Genomic DNA, 18,667 nt, shown 5'->3' with positions numbered 1-18,667 from the left:
TAAATACATTATTTGATAATCTGTGTTGACATGCGAAATGATTGTTTGGATTCTAATAGAGAATAGACAATAATTATTATTGGAGGCGTGTTTTTCTATGCATAATCTTTTGAATTATAGAATAAAAATCAGTAAAGCTTATACAGTCACGGACAAATTTAGAGGAACTCAAAAGAAAATGTGTATAAAACAAAATGTTATAGAAATTTGCGACACTTAAGATTATTAATTTGAATTATAATTATTCTTTGCTTATTTTAAATTACAGAGGTTGAGAAAATTATTCATCAATTAACAAAATCGACCAAAAAAAGATATAAATAATTATTTTTGTATGCAATATTGTCAAAAATATTTCATTGACATAAAATTAAAAGATCGCTCGTTAACGTCAATTACTAAAATTACAATTCAGATACATATTAATTACACATAAGTTTAAACATAATAATATACATATTTTTAAAATAATGCAATCCAGTAAAACAATACAAGGCTGAACTATAAAATACATAAAAAAAAACAACTATTCAATATATTGTAATATCGTTTACGTAATTCACTTTTTGGTAATTTATTGTAAAATTTAATACCATAGCATGCAAAAAAATTATTTATTTTACAGAGCCTAGTAGAATGTCCTAACGAAGGCTGTCAGGCTGTAAAGTTAAGGCGACACTAAATGCCGGCGACCTTGAGCGATATGAGTTCACGGCTCCTATGTAACATAACCAATATTTTCAAAATTCTTGCGTCGAAACTTTAATATTTTAACAGGTGCAAACAGTTTAATTGCTTACAATCCTCATTATTGATTACCAATCTTAATAAATATACCAACACAAAAAAGTAAAAGCTGTTAGAACAACTTTTATGAGAGCAACTTATACTAAACAAATGCATCATGCCGAGAAAAAACTTGTTTAACTGCAAAAAAACTGGTAATTCATAATAGCTCTGGAGTGTTAAGTTTAACTAACAGCAAGCATTAGCAACCTACAAGTAAGACTTAAGGGTATGTGTAACAGGATAAAATAGTGTTTATAGCTCCAAATGCTATATTTTCACCAGAAAACTTGTCTAAAAACACCTTGTTTGCGTGTTTTCTGCTTAGTCTTCGCCTTAAGTAATGGTCCTAACGAGGGCTATCGCCTGTCAGTAGTCAATACTAGCTCTTTGAACTGTTTCCAATCTCCTTGGCATACTCCTAATCAAATTATCGATAAAATCTTGAGTTTCAGAATCTTTCTTTCATTAATTTTCTCCTAAGCTTGTCTCAGACATGATCTATGGGGTTTAGTCTGCGTGCGTGCTGGCCATCACATAACATTGATAACCACATCTTGAAGGTATTCAACAGAATGGAGGCGTGCATTATCATGAATAAAAACACAGCCTTGCGTTCCGTTAAATTTGTCCAACAGTATAGTTAATATCTTTTATATTTGATTTGATGGTGTAATGTAATTAAATTTTTAGTTATGTTCTAATGCCTATAATGCTTGCCTAACATTTCTATATTTATTTATTTATCGTAAGTAAATGTTGATTGTTCCTAATTCGATCGATGTAGATCTCAGTAACGCTTATATTTTTTTTTTAATTATTTTACAATTTTTTTAATTAACTCAAGTATCTACCGTATTCGAAATAGGTACCTTGGAGTATTTTTAATTTATCATTAAATAATTGGTCAAATTAAGAAGCTGTTCTGGTTATTGATTTAAAAGAGTATCAATGAGTTGCTTACCACTTTTTTATGCAAGTGAAGGACAAACAAACATGCAGGTTTCCTGATGTTAAGTGATCACCGGCGCGGCCACATTCTCTTTCAACACTAGAGGAACCACAGGAGCATTCCTGGCCTTCTAGAAAAGTGTATGACTTCTTCTCATTAAGGATCAACTTTTCGAAAAGCGACGGTAAATTGAAAATCCTTACGTAATACTATCGTTGGATTTCTTGACATAAAACGATTTTTGGTTTGGTAGGTATCAGCGAAATAAAAATATATCTATGGTCATAAAGTTGCCAGTTAATTTGTCTAAAACGAGATTGTTTGATGGTGTTCAGTGTGTTATATAGCAATAAATAAATGTGAAGCTTTTAATTTTTTTTAAATTAGACTGCATTAGACAAAAAAGTCGAATCCGGACATAAAAATACGCGCCATTATGTCACGAGATTTTAAATTATAAGGGTGCGAGTACACTGCGGTTCGTCAGCTATTGAAAGATTTATCTTCGTAGTAATAACATTAGACGGATGATAGTTTTATTTTTGAATACTATGCTATTTTCTCCTAGTTTCTCCTAGGATTTTAAACCTAGATCAAAACAGTTTGAAGTGAAATATTCTTAAGCCACGTTGGGCAATTTTTGGTAGGGAAAAATCTTATGGGTTCGCGTCACCGACATGGTCATGACTGGCGCACGTGATAAATTTAAAATTAAAAAATTAATATGAATAGTTAAGACAGTTTTTGGATTTGTGAAATCCCGTGAATTCGCGTCACCGAAATGCTTATAGGTATATCTATAGCTAAACAGCTGTTGTATTGTTCAACATTAGTACTGTGTGTTCAATGTGTTTAAAATGTGCATTGTTGAAATAGTGTTTTTGTATGATTAATATATTATTGAAAACAAATTTTAAAAATAATTAATAATTTAATTGTTTTTAACCAGTATGAAATTTTTAACTTTACTAATTGTCTGCCAAGTTTTTTTTAATTATACCAGATCATCATTATTGTTGTCTCTCCGTTGTGCTTTTTTATATTTTTTACCGGTGGGACAAGATGGCCAAGATTGTCGGAATCCGTTGAATGAGGGCAGCGCAGGATAATGATGACGAACTAAGTTTTGGAACGAACTTTCTTGTGTGACGTTACCAGGTCGATATGGCATGGGTACTTTAAAAATACAGGTACACCCACCGAAAAGGTTTATATTGATGTTAGAATCATTCAGGTATAGTAAGTGAGTGTGTGGTGGTAATCACCAACCATTTTGAACGTTTAACCTTCTTTGTATAAAATAAAACTAGCTAAAGTGTAGCTTTGCTAATGTGACAATAAAAACGCATTTGTATTAAATTTCGCTTGATGCAGTACACGCAGTCAAAAAAAGTTTATTTACTTTTGCCATAAAATAACCCACTTTATATTGTGCGAGAGTAAAACATTATATTATGACAGCATAGCTTTAAGTGTAGCACAGTCCCATAATTGTCACATGGCGATTCAATCAGACGACAATTAGTGCTCGCGTTTTGAGAGGGGAGCGATAATGTAATATCCTTGTTTGTTTAAATATGTTCACTCGACATTACACTGTGTTTTATGGTGCTTTTTAAATGCTTATAATAGCTGCTCTGACATTTTGCTACTGATTGCTGTTTAAGTTGACGTTTCTATGTTTCAATTTGGAACTTAAAGTCACTTGATGTTTCGAGCATTTCGATACTTATCAAAACACTTAATCCTCGATATTTTGATATTTGTTTTCTTCTTATAAATGTTTTGATAGACACCTGAAATTTTGAGAGACTGTGTATTAATTACTATTTTCGCTATTGCAATAGTGAATAGATAATAGAAAACAAAATGTCCTTCTTTTTAATATGCAAATTAAATTTAAATAGTGTTATATCTTGCACTAAAGTACGGAACCCTTCATGTTTGATATAAAAAAAAATCTTAGGAAACAAACCGTATGACAAAATTATATTATCTGTAACTAAATTGCATCTTTATATTTTTTTTTTATATAATTTGAAAATGAAAATCAAATTTATTTGGGAGGAAAAGTTTTACCACACAATGAAAAAATATAGGCAGTGGAAAAGAAACTGGTTATAGAAGTGACAACTTAAAACTTTCAATATTCAAATTTAACTATTGTTTAAAAACTATTAAATTATTACTTAATTTAAATTTAAATAAAATGTTTTCAATAATAATATATTTATCAATTAAAAACACTATTTCAACAATGCACATTTAAACTTTTCACTAAATCCATTCAATTTCACAGCACTAATGTTCCACAATACGTCAGCCGTATAGCTACAAATATACTGCTATAAGCATTTTGGTGATAACTCATATATACTTATATACTAATATAGTGAAGGCCTTTGATCGTGTATGGCACAAGGCGCTCCTCTCAAAACTTTCATCATTTTGGGCTTCCCGAGAGCTTGTGCAAGTGTACCTCCAGCTTCCTCACTGGGCGCAGCATACAGGTCGTTGTCGACGGACATTCGAAGCCCGAAGCCCGTGAATGCTGGAGTGCCCCAAGGCTGTGTGCTATCTCCTACGCTGTTTCTTCTGCATATCAATGATATGTTGGACACCTCCAATATTCATTGCTATGCAGACGACAGCACTGGTGATGCCGTATACACGGGCCATGCAGGTCTCTCTCGGGAAATCGTCGACCAGTGCCGGGAGAAACCAGTGTCTTCTATCGAGCCCTCCGCTCACCGCTCTTCGACAACACTTCCCTTAAAGCCTCGCCTAGTATCGGAATACTCGGTCTTGAAATCTCGAGCGATTGCCAATTTTGTGGCAATCTGGAGGACAAAGCCAAATTAGCTTCAAAGAAACTGGGCGTCATTAATAGAGCACGGCAATACTTTAAGCGGGCCCACATTCTAGTGCTGTACAAAGCGCAGGTCCGGCCACACATGGAGTATTGCTGTCATCTCTGGTCTGGCGCGTGCAACGCAGAGCAACTCGAATTGTCGGGGACCAAGTGCTCTGTGAACGGCTGGATTACTTGGCATTGAGTAGAGACGTCGCTTCGTGGTGTCTTCTACTGCATTTATCACGGGGAGTGTTCCAAAGTGCTGTTTAACCTGATTCCTGCCGCCGAATTCCACCTTCGCACGACACGCCACAAGTTAGGTTATCATCCCCACCATCTGGATGTGGCACGGCAATACTTCAAGCCGGCCCATATTCTAGCACTCTACAAAGCGCAGGTCCGGATGTGTGGCGGTCCTCCACAGTGCGGTTTTCAAGGAGCTTTCTTCCACGTACTACAAAGCTGTGGAATGAGCTTCTTTGTGCAGTGTCCGGGACGATACGACATGGGTACCTTCAAAAAAAGCGCGTACACCTTCCTTAAAGGCCAGCAACAAATACAAATACAAATATTTTATTTTGTCTCAAAAGAAAACGTATTATACAGTAAGCCATGTACAAGTTACTACAAAGTTACATACTGATAATACCTACTACAACATTATACATCACAACCATTAGGTACATACATTAAGAAGAAGTTTACATAGGTACTTAAGTTTGGTAAATACATCTAGACAAGTAGTTGTTACTGCTAGTAATTCTTAAATAAGCTAGGTACATACAGATAGTAGGTTTATGTAGAACTTATTAGAACAGAGATTAGGTATGTAGTTTACATTATGACAACAATCCACTAGTACATGGCTGAGCTCTAACTCCTAACTAAGTTTCCCTGTGTCTAGGATATTAGTACTCCCCGTGTATCGGTCGGTGATTGCATAGTTCAAGAATGTGTAGGTTTGACTATTATAATGCACAATATGAGTAGTAGTTTAAAAATTTAGAGAAGGAAAAACAAATCAAAAAAATAATATAGTATTCCATGTAAGTAGGTAAAATATGATTTAAAGGTATTAGTAGTAATGGGTAAATATGTAGGTAGGTAATTATACCATCAGATAATTATCTGCATACTAGTGAAGGCTTATCATTGTATATTTAATTATAGGTGTGGAATATAGATAGATATAATATATTCTAACGGAATATGTGAATATCTGTTTTTACGGAAGGTATCTAAATTATTACCTAGATTTAAATTAACGAAGTTTAAATGTATCGGTATGCCTTTTGAAGTAAAAGTATTAATTATTAATATCGTATAGTAATTAAATTATTACTTTTTTAGGTCAGCTCAAGTAATGTAAATAATACGTGTAATGTGATATATAACTCCGCCTCCATATCCTTCCCTATATCAAAGGGTTGGTATGGTGCCGGTCCCAAGCCCGGATAAAGGAGGAGGGAATCCAAGCCAAGTTGTGAGACGTACCGTGACGAGGGCTGCGTGTCTGGGGGAGAGCTCAGACTTTAACGGTGTACCTCCGATACCTGGGCACCTCGGAGTGTTATTTTATGCCCTTCGGCCAGTAAGCGGGGCTCTGCTGGTTCGTGACCTTTATTTCCCTAGCTTCTCGTGGGAACAAAGTGGAGGAAAATAACATTTTAAATTCTATTTTGTCTACCATAGGTGCAAACCTATCTATCTCGGAACCCGAGGGTGAGCGGCTAGACGCCCCCAAGGGAACCGAAAACTTACCTCAGGCCGAGAGGCTAATCCCAGGCGAGCTGGCAACCGTTAAGGAAACCACAACGCCTACGGAAACAGACTCGAAACTGAGAAATATAAAGACGAAGCCAAAGAAGCTGTCCGGTGCAGCCCGGAAAAGATTCAGAAAGCTTCTCCAAACGGATATGCCTGTAGAGGAAGCCAAGGCGTTAGGCGACCTACAGAAAGCAGGTCACAACCCTCCACCACCTGAAGCGAAAGCTGAAAAACGTGGCAGGTCAGAGGAGATTTCTCCGAAAACCCAGCTGAAGAAGATACCCAGGCTAGATGACACTCAGTCAACCTCGGGAAGACCTAGCTTCAAGGAGGTAACCGGGTCCTCACGTGTGGGCATTCGACATACCCATACTATGAGCGAGGACGAAATGCGGAAAGTGCGCCGCGCACTTCTTGCTTTGATCACCGGGGCTGAACAAGGTACCGGGCCGACATTTTTGGGCTTTGCCCACAAGCCTGGCTGGATTCTGGTGACTTGCGAAAATGATTTCAGCCAAGAGTGGCTTGTGGACAAAGTCAAGGATCTGAAGCCGTGGCCGGAGGCAGAGCTCTCATGCATGTCGGAGGAACAACTGCCCAAACCCTCCATAGCCACGACTTTTCTGCCGAATACTGAGGCTGACACAGTCGAAGAGGCACTGAAGCTGATCCGAGCGCAAAATGCGGGACTGAACACCGAACACTGGAAGGTGCTCCACGCGAGGGAGGACAAGGGAGGCCAAGTGGTCACTTTTTCCTTGGACGATCCCTCCGCGGAGACTCTGAAAGAGTCCGAGTGCAGAGCTGCCCTTGGTTTTAGAAAGATCAATTTTAAGATCAAGGGCGTCTCTGAGGGTTCCGCAGCAGCGAGTGGACAGCAACCCACCCAGACCAGCGGGCCTGTGCGACCGGGAACATCCGGGATCTCAAGGACCCCGCAACGGCCGGCTGCCCCCACAACTACGTTCCGGGGCAAAGGGCCGATGTCGAGGAACGTCTCAGGTCCCCTCAGGGGAGGGAAGGATCAGAGTCGGGCTAATTCTGGCCGCGGGCGGAAACACCCATACCAGAAGACAGACCGACCTAAGCCTTCCACCTCCGGTGGGATCCAATGACGCACCGCAGAAATAGGGCGAGGATACTCCAGGCAAACCTCCACCACGCCAAAGCTGCTACTGCAGTAATGGAGAAATGCCTTGCGAGTGGTGAAATCCTCTTTGCCCTACTACAAGAGCCGTGGGTCAATACCGGCAAAATACTGGGACTGAACACCGCTGGTAAGTTAATCTACAATACCAGCGGATCAAAACCCAGAGCTTGCATAGTCTTCAACAAGAACACTAATTTCTTACCTGTTACAGAGGTCTGCACCGACGACCTTGTTGCGGCGTATTTCTGTTTCGAAGGTTGGGAAGGCACCAAAGTGATCGTTTGCTCGGCGTACCTTCCATATGAAGAAAGAGACCCGACAACAGAATTGGCGAGAGTGGTCGAGTATGCACGACGCAACAACGCCGAACTGATTGTCGGGGCCGACGTCAATGCGCACCACACAACTTGGGGAAGCAGCGACGTCAACCACAGAGGTGAGCAACTTCTTTATTTCTTAGACACTAATGGCCTACAGGTACTAAACAGAGGTAATAAGCCAACCTTCGTTACCTCAAACAGGCAGGAAGTTCTAGATATTACTTTCGCTACCGACAACATTGCCAGGCGAATATCAAACTGGCGAGTCAGTGATGAAATTTCGCTATCGGATCACCGACACATAGCATACGACATCTTGACTTGCCTCGAAAAACAACTATATACGTTTAGGGATCCAAAGAAAACAAACTGGACTGTCTATAAAGAGAAACTCAGGAGTAATTTGGAGAATATCCCTAAGCGCCTAGCGCTACTACTCCCTGCCAAGCTCCTTCAGACCCATAAGCCTAACCTCCTTACTCCTGAAGGTTATTGAGAAAGTCTTGGACAGACACATAAGAGAGCATGCTCTAAGCCTAAAGCCCATTCATAGTTCTCAACACGCCTACTGTAGAGGCAGGTCTACAGAAACGGCCCTTCTACAACTTGTGGATAGAGTCGAGAAGGCGTTACAAGACAAACAGATTGCACTTTGTGCGTTTCTAGACATTGAGGGCGCCTTTGACAATACCCCGACAGACACGCTAGTGAAGGGACTAATTAACAAAAATGTAGACTCCACCACTGTCAAATGGGTAAGGTCAATGCTCTCAAATCGCAAAGCTCTAATCTCCCTCCATGGGACATCACTGGAGCTATACACTACGCGAGGTTGCCCACAAGGTGGCGTTCTTTCGCCACTTCTATGGACACTAGCAGTAGACGAACTACTTAGTAAGCTGGCAGAACTCAGAATTGATGCACTAGGGTACGCAGACGACCTAGTTATTATCGTCAGAGGTTTCTGCCAAAGCTTACTAAGCTCTATATTGCAAAAGGCGCTAAACACCATCTCACAGTGGTGTACAGCCAACAAACTGTCAGTCAACGCAGGAAAGACTGTTATTGTGCCATTCACGAGGAAACGGACACTTAACAAACTGAAGTCTCCCACCTTGAACGGCTCTACTTTGGAATTCTCAGCTGAGGTTAAGTATCTGGGAGTCACATTCGACCAGAAACTCACATGGAATTCTCACATCGACAAAGCCGTGAAAAAGGCTAAAACAACCTTGGGTGTACGTCGACGTCTGGTAGGGAGACATTGGGGAATGCGCCCCAAGATCCTCCTATGGCTATTCAAAGCAATTGTGAGACCAACAATCACATACGCCTCCATTGTGTGGTGAAACAAAGCCAACCAGAAAACAACTGCAGACAGACTAAATAGCCTGCAGAGACTTGCCTGTATGTTGGTAACCGGAGCCATGACGTCTTCTCCTGGTGCGGCCATTGAAGCAATGCTAAACCTACCGCCTCTTCCACTGTTCATACAGCAAGAGGCGAAGGCAAGCATGCTGAGGGCAATCGCCCAGGGGGGTTCATGTAACTGGATGTCGCAAACGCTTAGGACCTTAGAGGACTTAGTTCTGCGAGACCACATATTAGGCATGTTACCTGATCAGATGATTCCACAATTAATCTCTGTTAAACACTATATCGTGGAACTATCTTCCAGGGACGACTGGATGAACAACAAAGTCACGTGGAAGGACGGGAGCCTCATGTGGTTCACCGATGGGTCCAAAATGGAAAACGAAGTCGGCTGTGGGGTCTATGGAGAACGCCCCAGGTTTAAATCCAGCACAAACCTGGGAAGCTTTACCTCCATATTTCAAGCAGAGGTGTACGCCATCCTGGAATGCGCGGAAACCAATATCCAAAAAGGCTACTTCAATCATAACATATACATTCACTCTGATAGTCAGGCAGCATTGTTGGCTTTAGACGCTGACTTGACGTCGTCTAAGTTAGTCAATAATTGCGTCGAATGCCTGAATTCATTAGGCATGAAAAACAGAGTGATTCTCAGATGGGTCCCTGGGCACGCCGGAATCATAGGCAATGAAATGGCCGATGAGCTCGCAAGAGCTGGGGCTAAAGCAGTCCGATATGGTCCGGAACCCATTTGTGGACTGCCCAAGAGCACCATCCGACACACCCTGAGTAACCAATGTAAACAAGAAGCACTTAAACGCTGGAACAACTCTTCAGGTTTAAACCACTCTAAAGCACTGATAAGGGCATTCAACAGTAGCTATGCGAATGAAGCCCTATCATTGAACAGGAAAAATCTATGCATACTCACTAGGATGCTAACCGGGCACTGTCGCCTAAACAAGCACCTCAGTGTGGTCGGCATCAGAAGCGACAAGGCTTGTAGGTTCTGCCTTGAGGATGATGAAACACCTATTCATCTACTCTGCGACTGCGGCCCACTAATGCATAAGCGTAACACAATCTTTGGCAACTACTTCGTACCACCAGATAGTGTTTGCAACACTGGCGTCAAGGAACTACTGCGGTTCGTAAAGGCGGTAGGGCTTGACGATGAGCTTTAATATGAGTGGCGAACACAATAGTCCAATTCTGGACGCGGTGTTACTAGGAACCTTTTAGGACCAGGAAATAGCCACCCTCTTCAAATAATAATAATAATAATAATGTGATATATAAGTAAAGTAAAATTATTTTCGGTACATATCCAGACCATTTCGGCACTTGAGTAGTTAATAAGGTAGCTAACCTGATTCACATCTTTGGTATGTTACACTTAATTAATTAACAGGATGTCTACCAATTAATAATCAAACACACTACATTATTAGCACAGTTTCTAATAAAAATGTTATTCATTGCGCAAAATAATCTTTACTTCACTGTTGTATCAAAATTAGATGTACCTTCATTAAAACAATAAGTGTGTTGATACCGACATGAATCGACACATTATTAGCAGCTACTAGAAGCGACAAGATGCAGTTATTAGTTTTAATTTTTTTTTATTATTTCTTTTTTGTTTTTCATTTTTTTAAGTGGATTTCATTTATTCATCCTAAAGTAGATTTACTTACTAGGGAGATTACAGGAGTAATGTTTTTAAAAGTGTTACGTTATAATTTCTAGCAATTCTTCAGTTTCTCTGTAGTCTTTTGTAAGAAACCAGTTTTGAACTTCATTTTTGAGTTTATTTCTAGTCATTTCAAAAATATTCAGATCTTTATTTATATTATTATATAGATAACTTGATAAAAAGGGATTTGCTAATTAGTAAATTTTGTTCTATTTGATGGAATTTGACAGACATTATGTCGCAGCCTTTTTTGGTTTATTTGTTCACGTATTGTGTTATACGGGAGTTGATTATCTATTATATATATAAAATTGGAGGTGTGTGTCCCTATATTTCACCTTGCAGCCAAAACTACGCATCGCAGACCAAAAGTGTTTGTATGTGGCAATAGGTACAAGGTTCCCATTGTGCACTATGGTGGTTGCAAGTCGATAATTATAAGGGTGTAAAAGATACGGGTTGAAAGATGTTAACTTTGAAAATGTGACTATTATTGATCTAAAATGGTCTGGATTGTTCAGGAAATTTCTGGAATGTTCTAGAAAGCTTTAATATGTATACCAATGTTCTGATCGATCGAAAATGTTCTAGAAAATTTTTCTGGAATGTTGTAGAAAGCTTTAATATGTATACCAATGTTCTGATCGATCGAAAATGTTCTAGAAAATTTTTCTGGAATGTTCTAGAAAGCTTTAATATGTATACCAATGTTCTGATCGATCGAAAATGTTCTAGAAAATACTAGAATGATCTAGAAAATTCTAGAATGATCTAGAAAATTCCAAAATGATCTGGGAAGTTCTAAAATGATATGGGAAGTTCTAAAATCGACGTTTAGATTCTGATCGAATGAGAATGTTCTAGATAATTCTAGAATGATCCAGAAATGTTTAGAATGATCTGGGAAATTCTGGAATGATGTAGGGAGTTCTAAAATCTACGTTTAGATTCTGATTAAATAAGAATGTTCTAGAAAATTCTAAAATGATCTGGGAAGTTCTAAAATGATATGGGAAGTTCTAAAATCTACATTTAGATTCAATCGAATGAGAATGTTCTAGAAAATTCTAGAATGATCCAGAAATGTCTAGAATGATCTGGAAAATTCTAGAATTATATAAAGAGTTCTAAAATCTACGTTTAGATTCTGATTGAATAAAAATGATTTAAAAAATTCTAGAATGATCTAGAAATTTATCGAATAATCTAGAACATCCAAGAATAATTTGGATATCTTTGGAATGTATTCCAAGGCTCTGATTGATCAAATATATTTGAAATGTTCGAAAAAATTCTAGAATCACCTAGAAATTTCTAGAATGATCTAGAATATTCCAGAATGTTTTAGAAATGATTTATATGCCACGGTTTTGAACGATTAAGAATGTTCTAGATTGTATGCTAATTTTCTGATCAATATAGAATGTTCTGGAAATTCCTCCAATGATCTAGAAAGCTCCAAAATGTATCTCAACTTTTTGATAGATTAGAAATATGCTGGATCGTTCTAGAAACTTTTAAAATTTCTTGAGATACTTAAAAGTCGAAATTATTAGAACAATCCGGAAAATTTGGTCGGTAGTGGGGATAACTTTTGCAACTATATAAGCCGAAATGTCAAACCCGTGCTTCAGTCGATTTTTTATAAGAATTGTATAACGAAAAAATAAATATTAAAAATTAAATAATCATAAATAACAGCGTATAGTGTTTTTTAAAGTGAAGAATCAAAAGTTTTAACGCGCAGTGTAATACACAATATTGTTTCTTTTTTTTTTAGTTTTTTTTATTTTAGTGCAGTGTGAAAAAGGTGAAAAAAAAATTAAAATATTACTAACGATGCCGAAACGTAAATGCGTATTCTCACGTTCTCTAATTGTATCGAAAAGGCAAAAAATGTCACGGAGAAATGAAACTACAGAGGAAAGAGAACAACGTCTCACATTACTTCGAGAAAATTATCATCAAAGTCGAAATAATCAGACTGAAGAGCAGCTTAATGATTCTAAAGAAACGGACCGAATCAGAAAAAGATTGCAAAGAAAAAGAAAGACAAATGAACAGGCAGATGATAGAAGAATACAAAATGCAATAAGATTGCGTGATCTTCGACTAAATGAACAAATGGAGGCTCAAGTTTCTAAAACAACTGTATATTCTGTTCGTCAAAAACGTCGGGAAAAATACAGTCTTGAACAAGAGGCGTTTCATTATAATCCTACTAGAAATTATTTTGAACATTCAAGTATAGTGATCGGAAGAATGAATGAAGTATGCAAATTTTGTGAAGCTAAAAAATTCAAAGGAGAAACGCAAAGTATATGCTGTTCAAGTGGCAAAATTAAATTACCAGAGTTAAAATCACTGCCACCGGAATTTCTAGAATATATGAAAGGAGAAACACAAAATTCTAAAGAATTCTTACAACAAATTAGAAATTACAATGCATGCTTTCAAATGACTTCATTTGGAGCAACTGCAGTAATTGAAGAAAAAGGATTTAATCCAGTATTTAAAATACAGGGACAAGTATATCATAAAATTGGATCATTATTGTCACTCCCAAATAATACTCCGAAGTTTTTACAAATTTACTTTGTAGGAAATGAAGAAGACGAACTGGATCAAAGGCTTTCAAATTTTACAGAATTGCGTCGAGATATAATTCTTCATTTACAGCGCTTTCTACATGAAAATAATGAGTTGATAAAGATATTTAAGACTGCGATGGAAAAAATGGTTTCGGATAATTATAAAATAATAATTCGGGCAGATAAAAAGCCAATTGGCGAACACGAAAGACGATTTAATGCACCTCAAGTAAATGAAATAGCCGTAGTTATGGTGGACAATGAAAGTAGTTATAGGGATATTGTGGTACAACGAAGAAGTAATAAGTTGGAACGCATCGCTGAAACTCATCACATGTATGACGCCTTACAGTATCCACTAATATTTTGTCATGGTGAAGACGGTTACCATTTTAATATTCAGCATGTTGATCCACAAACAAATTGCCCTACAAACAAAAAAGTTTCTTCCAAGGAATTTTACGCATATCGGATAATGGAGAGAGTGAATAAATACAATCATATACTCAATTGTCGGAAATTGTTTTTACAGTTTATTGTTGATATGCAAGCAAAAATTGAAGCAGAAAGATTGTTATTTATTCGTCTATATCAAAATAAATTACGAACGGATGAATATATTCACTTACGAGATGCGGTAGCCAATGATGGGGATGTTGAAAATTTGGGACGATTAGTAATTTTGCCTTCTACATTCATTGGTAGCCCTAGGCATATGCTTCAATATGCACAAGACGCAATGGCGTATGTGAGAAAATATGGTCGTCCTGACTTTCATAACGTTTACGTGCAATTCGTCATGGAAGGAAATTAAAGATGAGTTACAATTTGGACAAAAGTCACATGACAGACATGATTTAATTGCGCGCGTGTTTAAACAGAAACAAGTAAAATTCATTAATGCAATTGTGAAGAGTTGTATTTTCGGAAATGTTAATAGCTGGATGTTCTCCATTGAGTGGCAAAAGAGAGGGTTGCCACACACACAATTTAATTTGGCTGAAAGAAAAAATTCACTCAAATCATATCGATGACGTTATTAAAGCAGAATTCCCAAATCCGGTTGAAGATCCTGTTCTATATGAAATAATCGTGAAACAAATGATACATGGACCTTGCGGGGCACTTAATATGCAATCACTCTGTATAAAAGATAATAAATGCTCAAAACGATATCCAAGATCATTTTTGAGTGAGACGCAAACGGGAGATGATGGATATCCGCAATACCGGATTTACAGCAAAAATTAGAGTACGGGGTGAAGAAATCGAAATTGATAATCGATGGGTTGTTCCTTATAATCCGTTATTATCGAAAATGTTTAATGCACATATAAATGTAGAATATTGCAGTTCAGTTCAGTCAATTAAATATGTGTGTAACTATATTAGCAAAGGAAGTGATATGGCTGTCTTTGAAATTACAAATGAAAATAGATATGATGAAATTTTAAGTTATCAAATAGGACGATATATAAATAGTAATGAGGCAGCTTGGCGTATATTGGGGTTTCCGATGGATCATGGCAGGGATCCAGCTGTTTTTCAATTAGCAGTTCACCTTGAGAATGGGCAACGGGTATATTGTACTAATCAAACAGCACAAAAAGTTGCAAACCAACCTGTTAATACTACGTTAACTGCATTTTTCGAATTGTGTCGAAGTGATCTGTTTGCTAGAACTCTTCTTTATGGAGATGTTCCCAGTTATTACACATGGGACTCATCGCGAAAAGTATTTAATCGACGAAAGAAAGGAGTTTCGGTTGAAGGATTTAAAGGTGTCTTTAAAGATAAAGCTTATTGGTCGAGTATATACGGTACATCCAAAGAATGCTGAATGTTTCTATTTACGTCTACTACTTCATGAAGTACGTGGACCAACTTCTTTTGAAGATCTTCGAACAGTAGATGGTTACATTTGCGAAACGTATCGTGAAGCATGCCAGCGTCGTGGTTTATTAGAAAATGATAATCAATGAAAGAGGCAGCAGAAACAGCAACAGCGAATCAACTGCGAGAACTCTTTGCTATAATTCTAACATCGTGTAATCCTTCAAATCCAAATAGACTATGGCTGAAATATCGTGATAGTATGAGTGATGATATTCTAGCAAGACTACGTAGAGAAAATCAAGATATGAATATTACATTCAACGATAATATTTATAATGAAGCTTTGATAATTTTAGAAGATCGATATTTCGCAATATGTAATCAAACTTTAGTTACTCTCGGAGTGCAATCTCCTAAAAGAAACGAATTAAGCGTGACTAATTCTGAATTATCAAAAGAACTTAATTATAATAAAGATGAATTGCAACGTTACATTGAAAATGAACCAAAATTAACACGAACACAACGAATAGTATATAACACAATAATAAATCGTATTGAGACGAATGCAGGAGGAATAATCTTTTTAGATGCACCCGGAGGTACTGGAAAAACTTTCCTCATTAATTTGGTCCTAGCTACAATTCGGGTGAAAAATTAAATAGCATTAGCATTGGCATCCTCTGGAATTGCCGCGACATTAATGGAAGGTGGAAAAACGGCACATTCTGCACTAAATTTGCCATTAAATGTAGCTGAACAAGAATTCCCAGTCTGTAATATCACAAAATTTTCTGTACGTGGCCAAATTTTAATAAGATGCAAACTTATAATATGGGATGAGTGCACGATGGCTCATCGAAAATCACTGGAAGCGCTGGATAGAACATTACAGGATCTTCGGAAAAATACAAAACTAATGGGAGATGCTTTATTGCTACTATCAGGGGATTTTAGACAAACGTTACCAGTTATTCCAAAATCAACACCAGCTGACGAAATAAATACATGTTTAAAGCGATCAATTTTTTGGAACAATGTTGAAAAGTTATCACTGACAGAAAATATGCGAGCGTTAATTACTGGAGATCCAAAAGCACAAGAGTTTGCCGACAATCTTTTGAAAATTGGGAATGGCACCTACCCACTAGATCCACAGTCTGGTAAAATAATTTTAACTGAAGAGATATGTCATGTGGTAGACACCGAAGAACACCTTATAGACAGAATTTATCCATCCATACAACAAAATTATTTAAATAAAACATGGTTGTCTGAGCGAACAATTTTGGTTACAAAAAATGATGCAGTAAAACGAATAAATGAAAAAATACAGGAAATGATACCGGGAGAGGAAAAAATCTAGAAATCAATAGATACAATGATGAATCAAGATGAAAGTTTAAACTTTCCAACGGAATTTTTAAATTCATTAAACCCACCTGGTATGCCTTCTCATGAATTAAAGCTAAAAATTGGATCACCAGTCATATTAATGCGAAATCTTAATACGCCAAAATTGTGCAATGGTACAAGATTATGCGTAAAACAAATTTTGAACAACATCATTGAGGCAGAAGTTCTCACTGGCAAAGAAAAAGGAAACTTGGTTTTTATACCAAGAATTCCAATAATTTCGAATGATTTACCATTATATTTTAAACGGTTACAATTTCCTGTACGATTAGCTTATAGTATGACTATCAATAAGGCGCAAGGTCAGACGTTCCGATTTTGTGGAGTTAATTTAAAAGAATCCTGTTTTTCACATGGTCAACTCTATGTAGCTTTTTCACGCGTAGGACAGAAAGAAAATTTATTTGTTTATGCACCAGAATGCAAAACTGTAAACGTAGTATATAAGAATGTATTTCAATAAAAATGTTTAGGATATCAGTTAATGTTAGATGATAAAAGATATTAATGTCAACTTAGTCGTAAGAATTTAATGTAAAAATAAGTAAGATCAATAAATTAATAAGAAAAAAGAAAATGTGTCTTTTATGTGAAAAAATTGTGAAGTAAGTAGTGATAGATTATTAACATTAACAAATAAGTATACAATTAAAAATGACCCAGCGAAGCGGGTATTCATAGCTAGTGTTTATATAAAAGCACATGTAAAATATACAGCTGTCTCACGCTCATTAGTCTGTTGTCACGGTAAAGCAACGCTCTTGTGATTCCTCTGGTGATGCAAGAGAATGTGGGTAGCGGTGATCACTTAACGCCAGGTACCGTACGCTCGTTTGTCCTCATATTCCATAAAAAATATCTTATACTATTGTAGGGGACAATTCCCTAATTATAAAGTGCCCAACGCGGCTACAGAAGTTTTCACTTCATAAATTCTTATTATGCATACCGTATGACAAAATTATCTATGTAAATTGAATCAATGTTACAATTTGTAATTAATCCATTAGACTTATGATAGTATTTATATGGCGTCCTATATTCTCAACCCTTTTATTGTAAGTACCACCTTTCTGTATAAATCGGATTTGCAAAATGATTTATATTTATTTAATCAATATACAAATTAGCATCTCATAACCACATAAGTTTGTATTATTCCAAACAATTAATAAAAAATATAGCGAGACTTTATTCTTGAAAGCTATTTTTTTAAATTTAAGTTAACCTAAAATACTTATTATTTTACATACCTATCGATACGAAGCCGAGGCCAAAGACATATATTTTATAAATACAGAAGCATTATATAATATTGAGCACGGGCAACCCAGCTGTCAGACATGCTGTCGTAAAAGAAAAAAGGATTGTCATTTGATTCCAATTTTGAATTCAATTCGCGCGGGTCGAGCCATGATTTTATTTTCATTGCCGACACGGGACAGGGTTGTAGTTTGGTCGTGAATCTTCGTTCATAATAAATGATATAAGTGGCATAATGTGATTAAACCTTTGCTGTTGTAGATTAAAAATGTAATCTTTTATTAATTACATTTATTATTAAGCTTAAATTAAGAACATACAACAGTGGCATTATTAAAAGGACCTATGGCAGTGCCAAAAAAAATACCTATATATTTTGAATAAAGAATAAGTATGTATCGGGGTATGTTATACGTATAAAACGCATCATACGATTCCCTAAATCGGAATATAACTTTTTCACAATCTGAACTGTACCGTTTATTTGTGTCACAAGAATATGTACCTAATTTAATTATTTGACAGTGACCTTACACTTCGATCCCTTTGTCGTTTTTTACGAGAATAGGGCTACTTATAAGGTATCTGTAACGAAAACAAAATAGCGGATATTATTATATTGGTGTGACAAATAAAACACAAGCCAAATAATCTATGTC

General features: G+C 36.8%; 1 protein-coding gene across 1 annotated transcript; it reads left to right on the top strand.

The window, feature by feature from the left end:
• The first annotated feature begins 12,798 nt into the window (after positions 1 to 12,798).
• LOC126968205 (uncharacterized) lies at positions 12,799 to 14,307 on the top strand. Its single transcript, XM_050813061.1, has one exon. The coding sequence runs from the start codon at positions 12,799 to 12,801 to the stop codon at positions 14,305 to 14,307; it is 1,509 nt and encodes a 502-aa protein (XP_050669018.1).
• Positions 14,308 to 18,667: the final 4,360 nt, after the last annotated feature.

This window comes from Leptidea sinapis, chromosome 15, assembly GCF_905404315.1.
Source record: "Leptidea sinapis chromosome 15, ilLepSina1.1, whole genome shotgun sequence".
Lineage (NCBI taxonomy): Eukaryota > Metazoa > Arthropoda > Insecta > Lepidoptera > Pieridae > Leptidea > Leptidea sinapis.
This window is presented reverse-complemented; position numbering and strand designations above follow the sequence as displayed.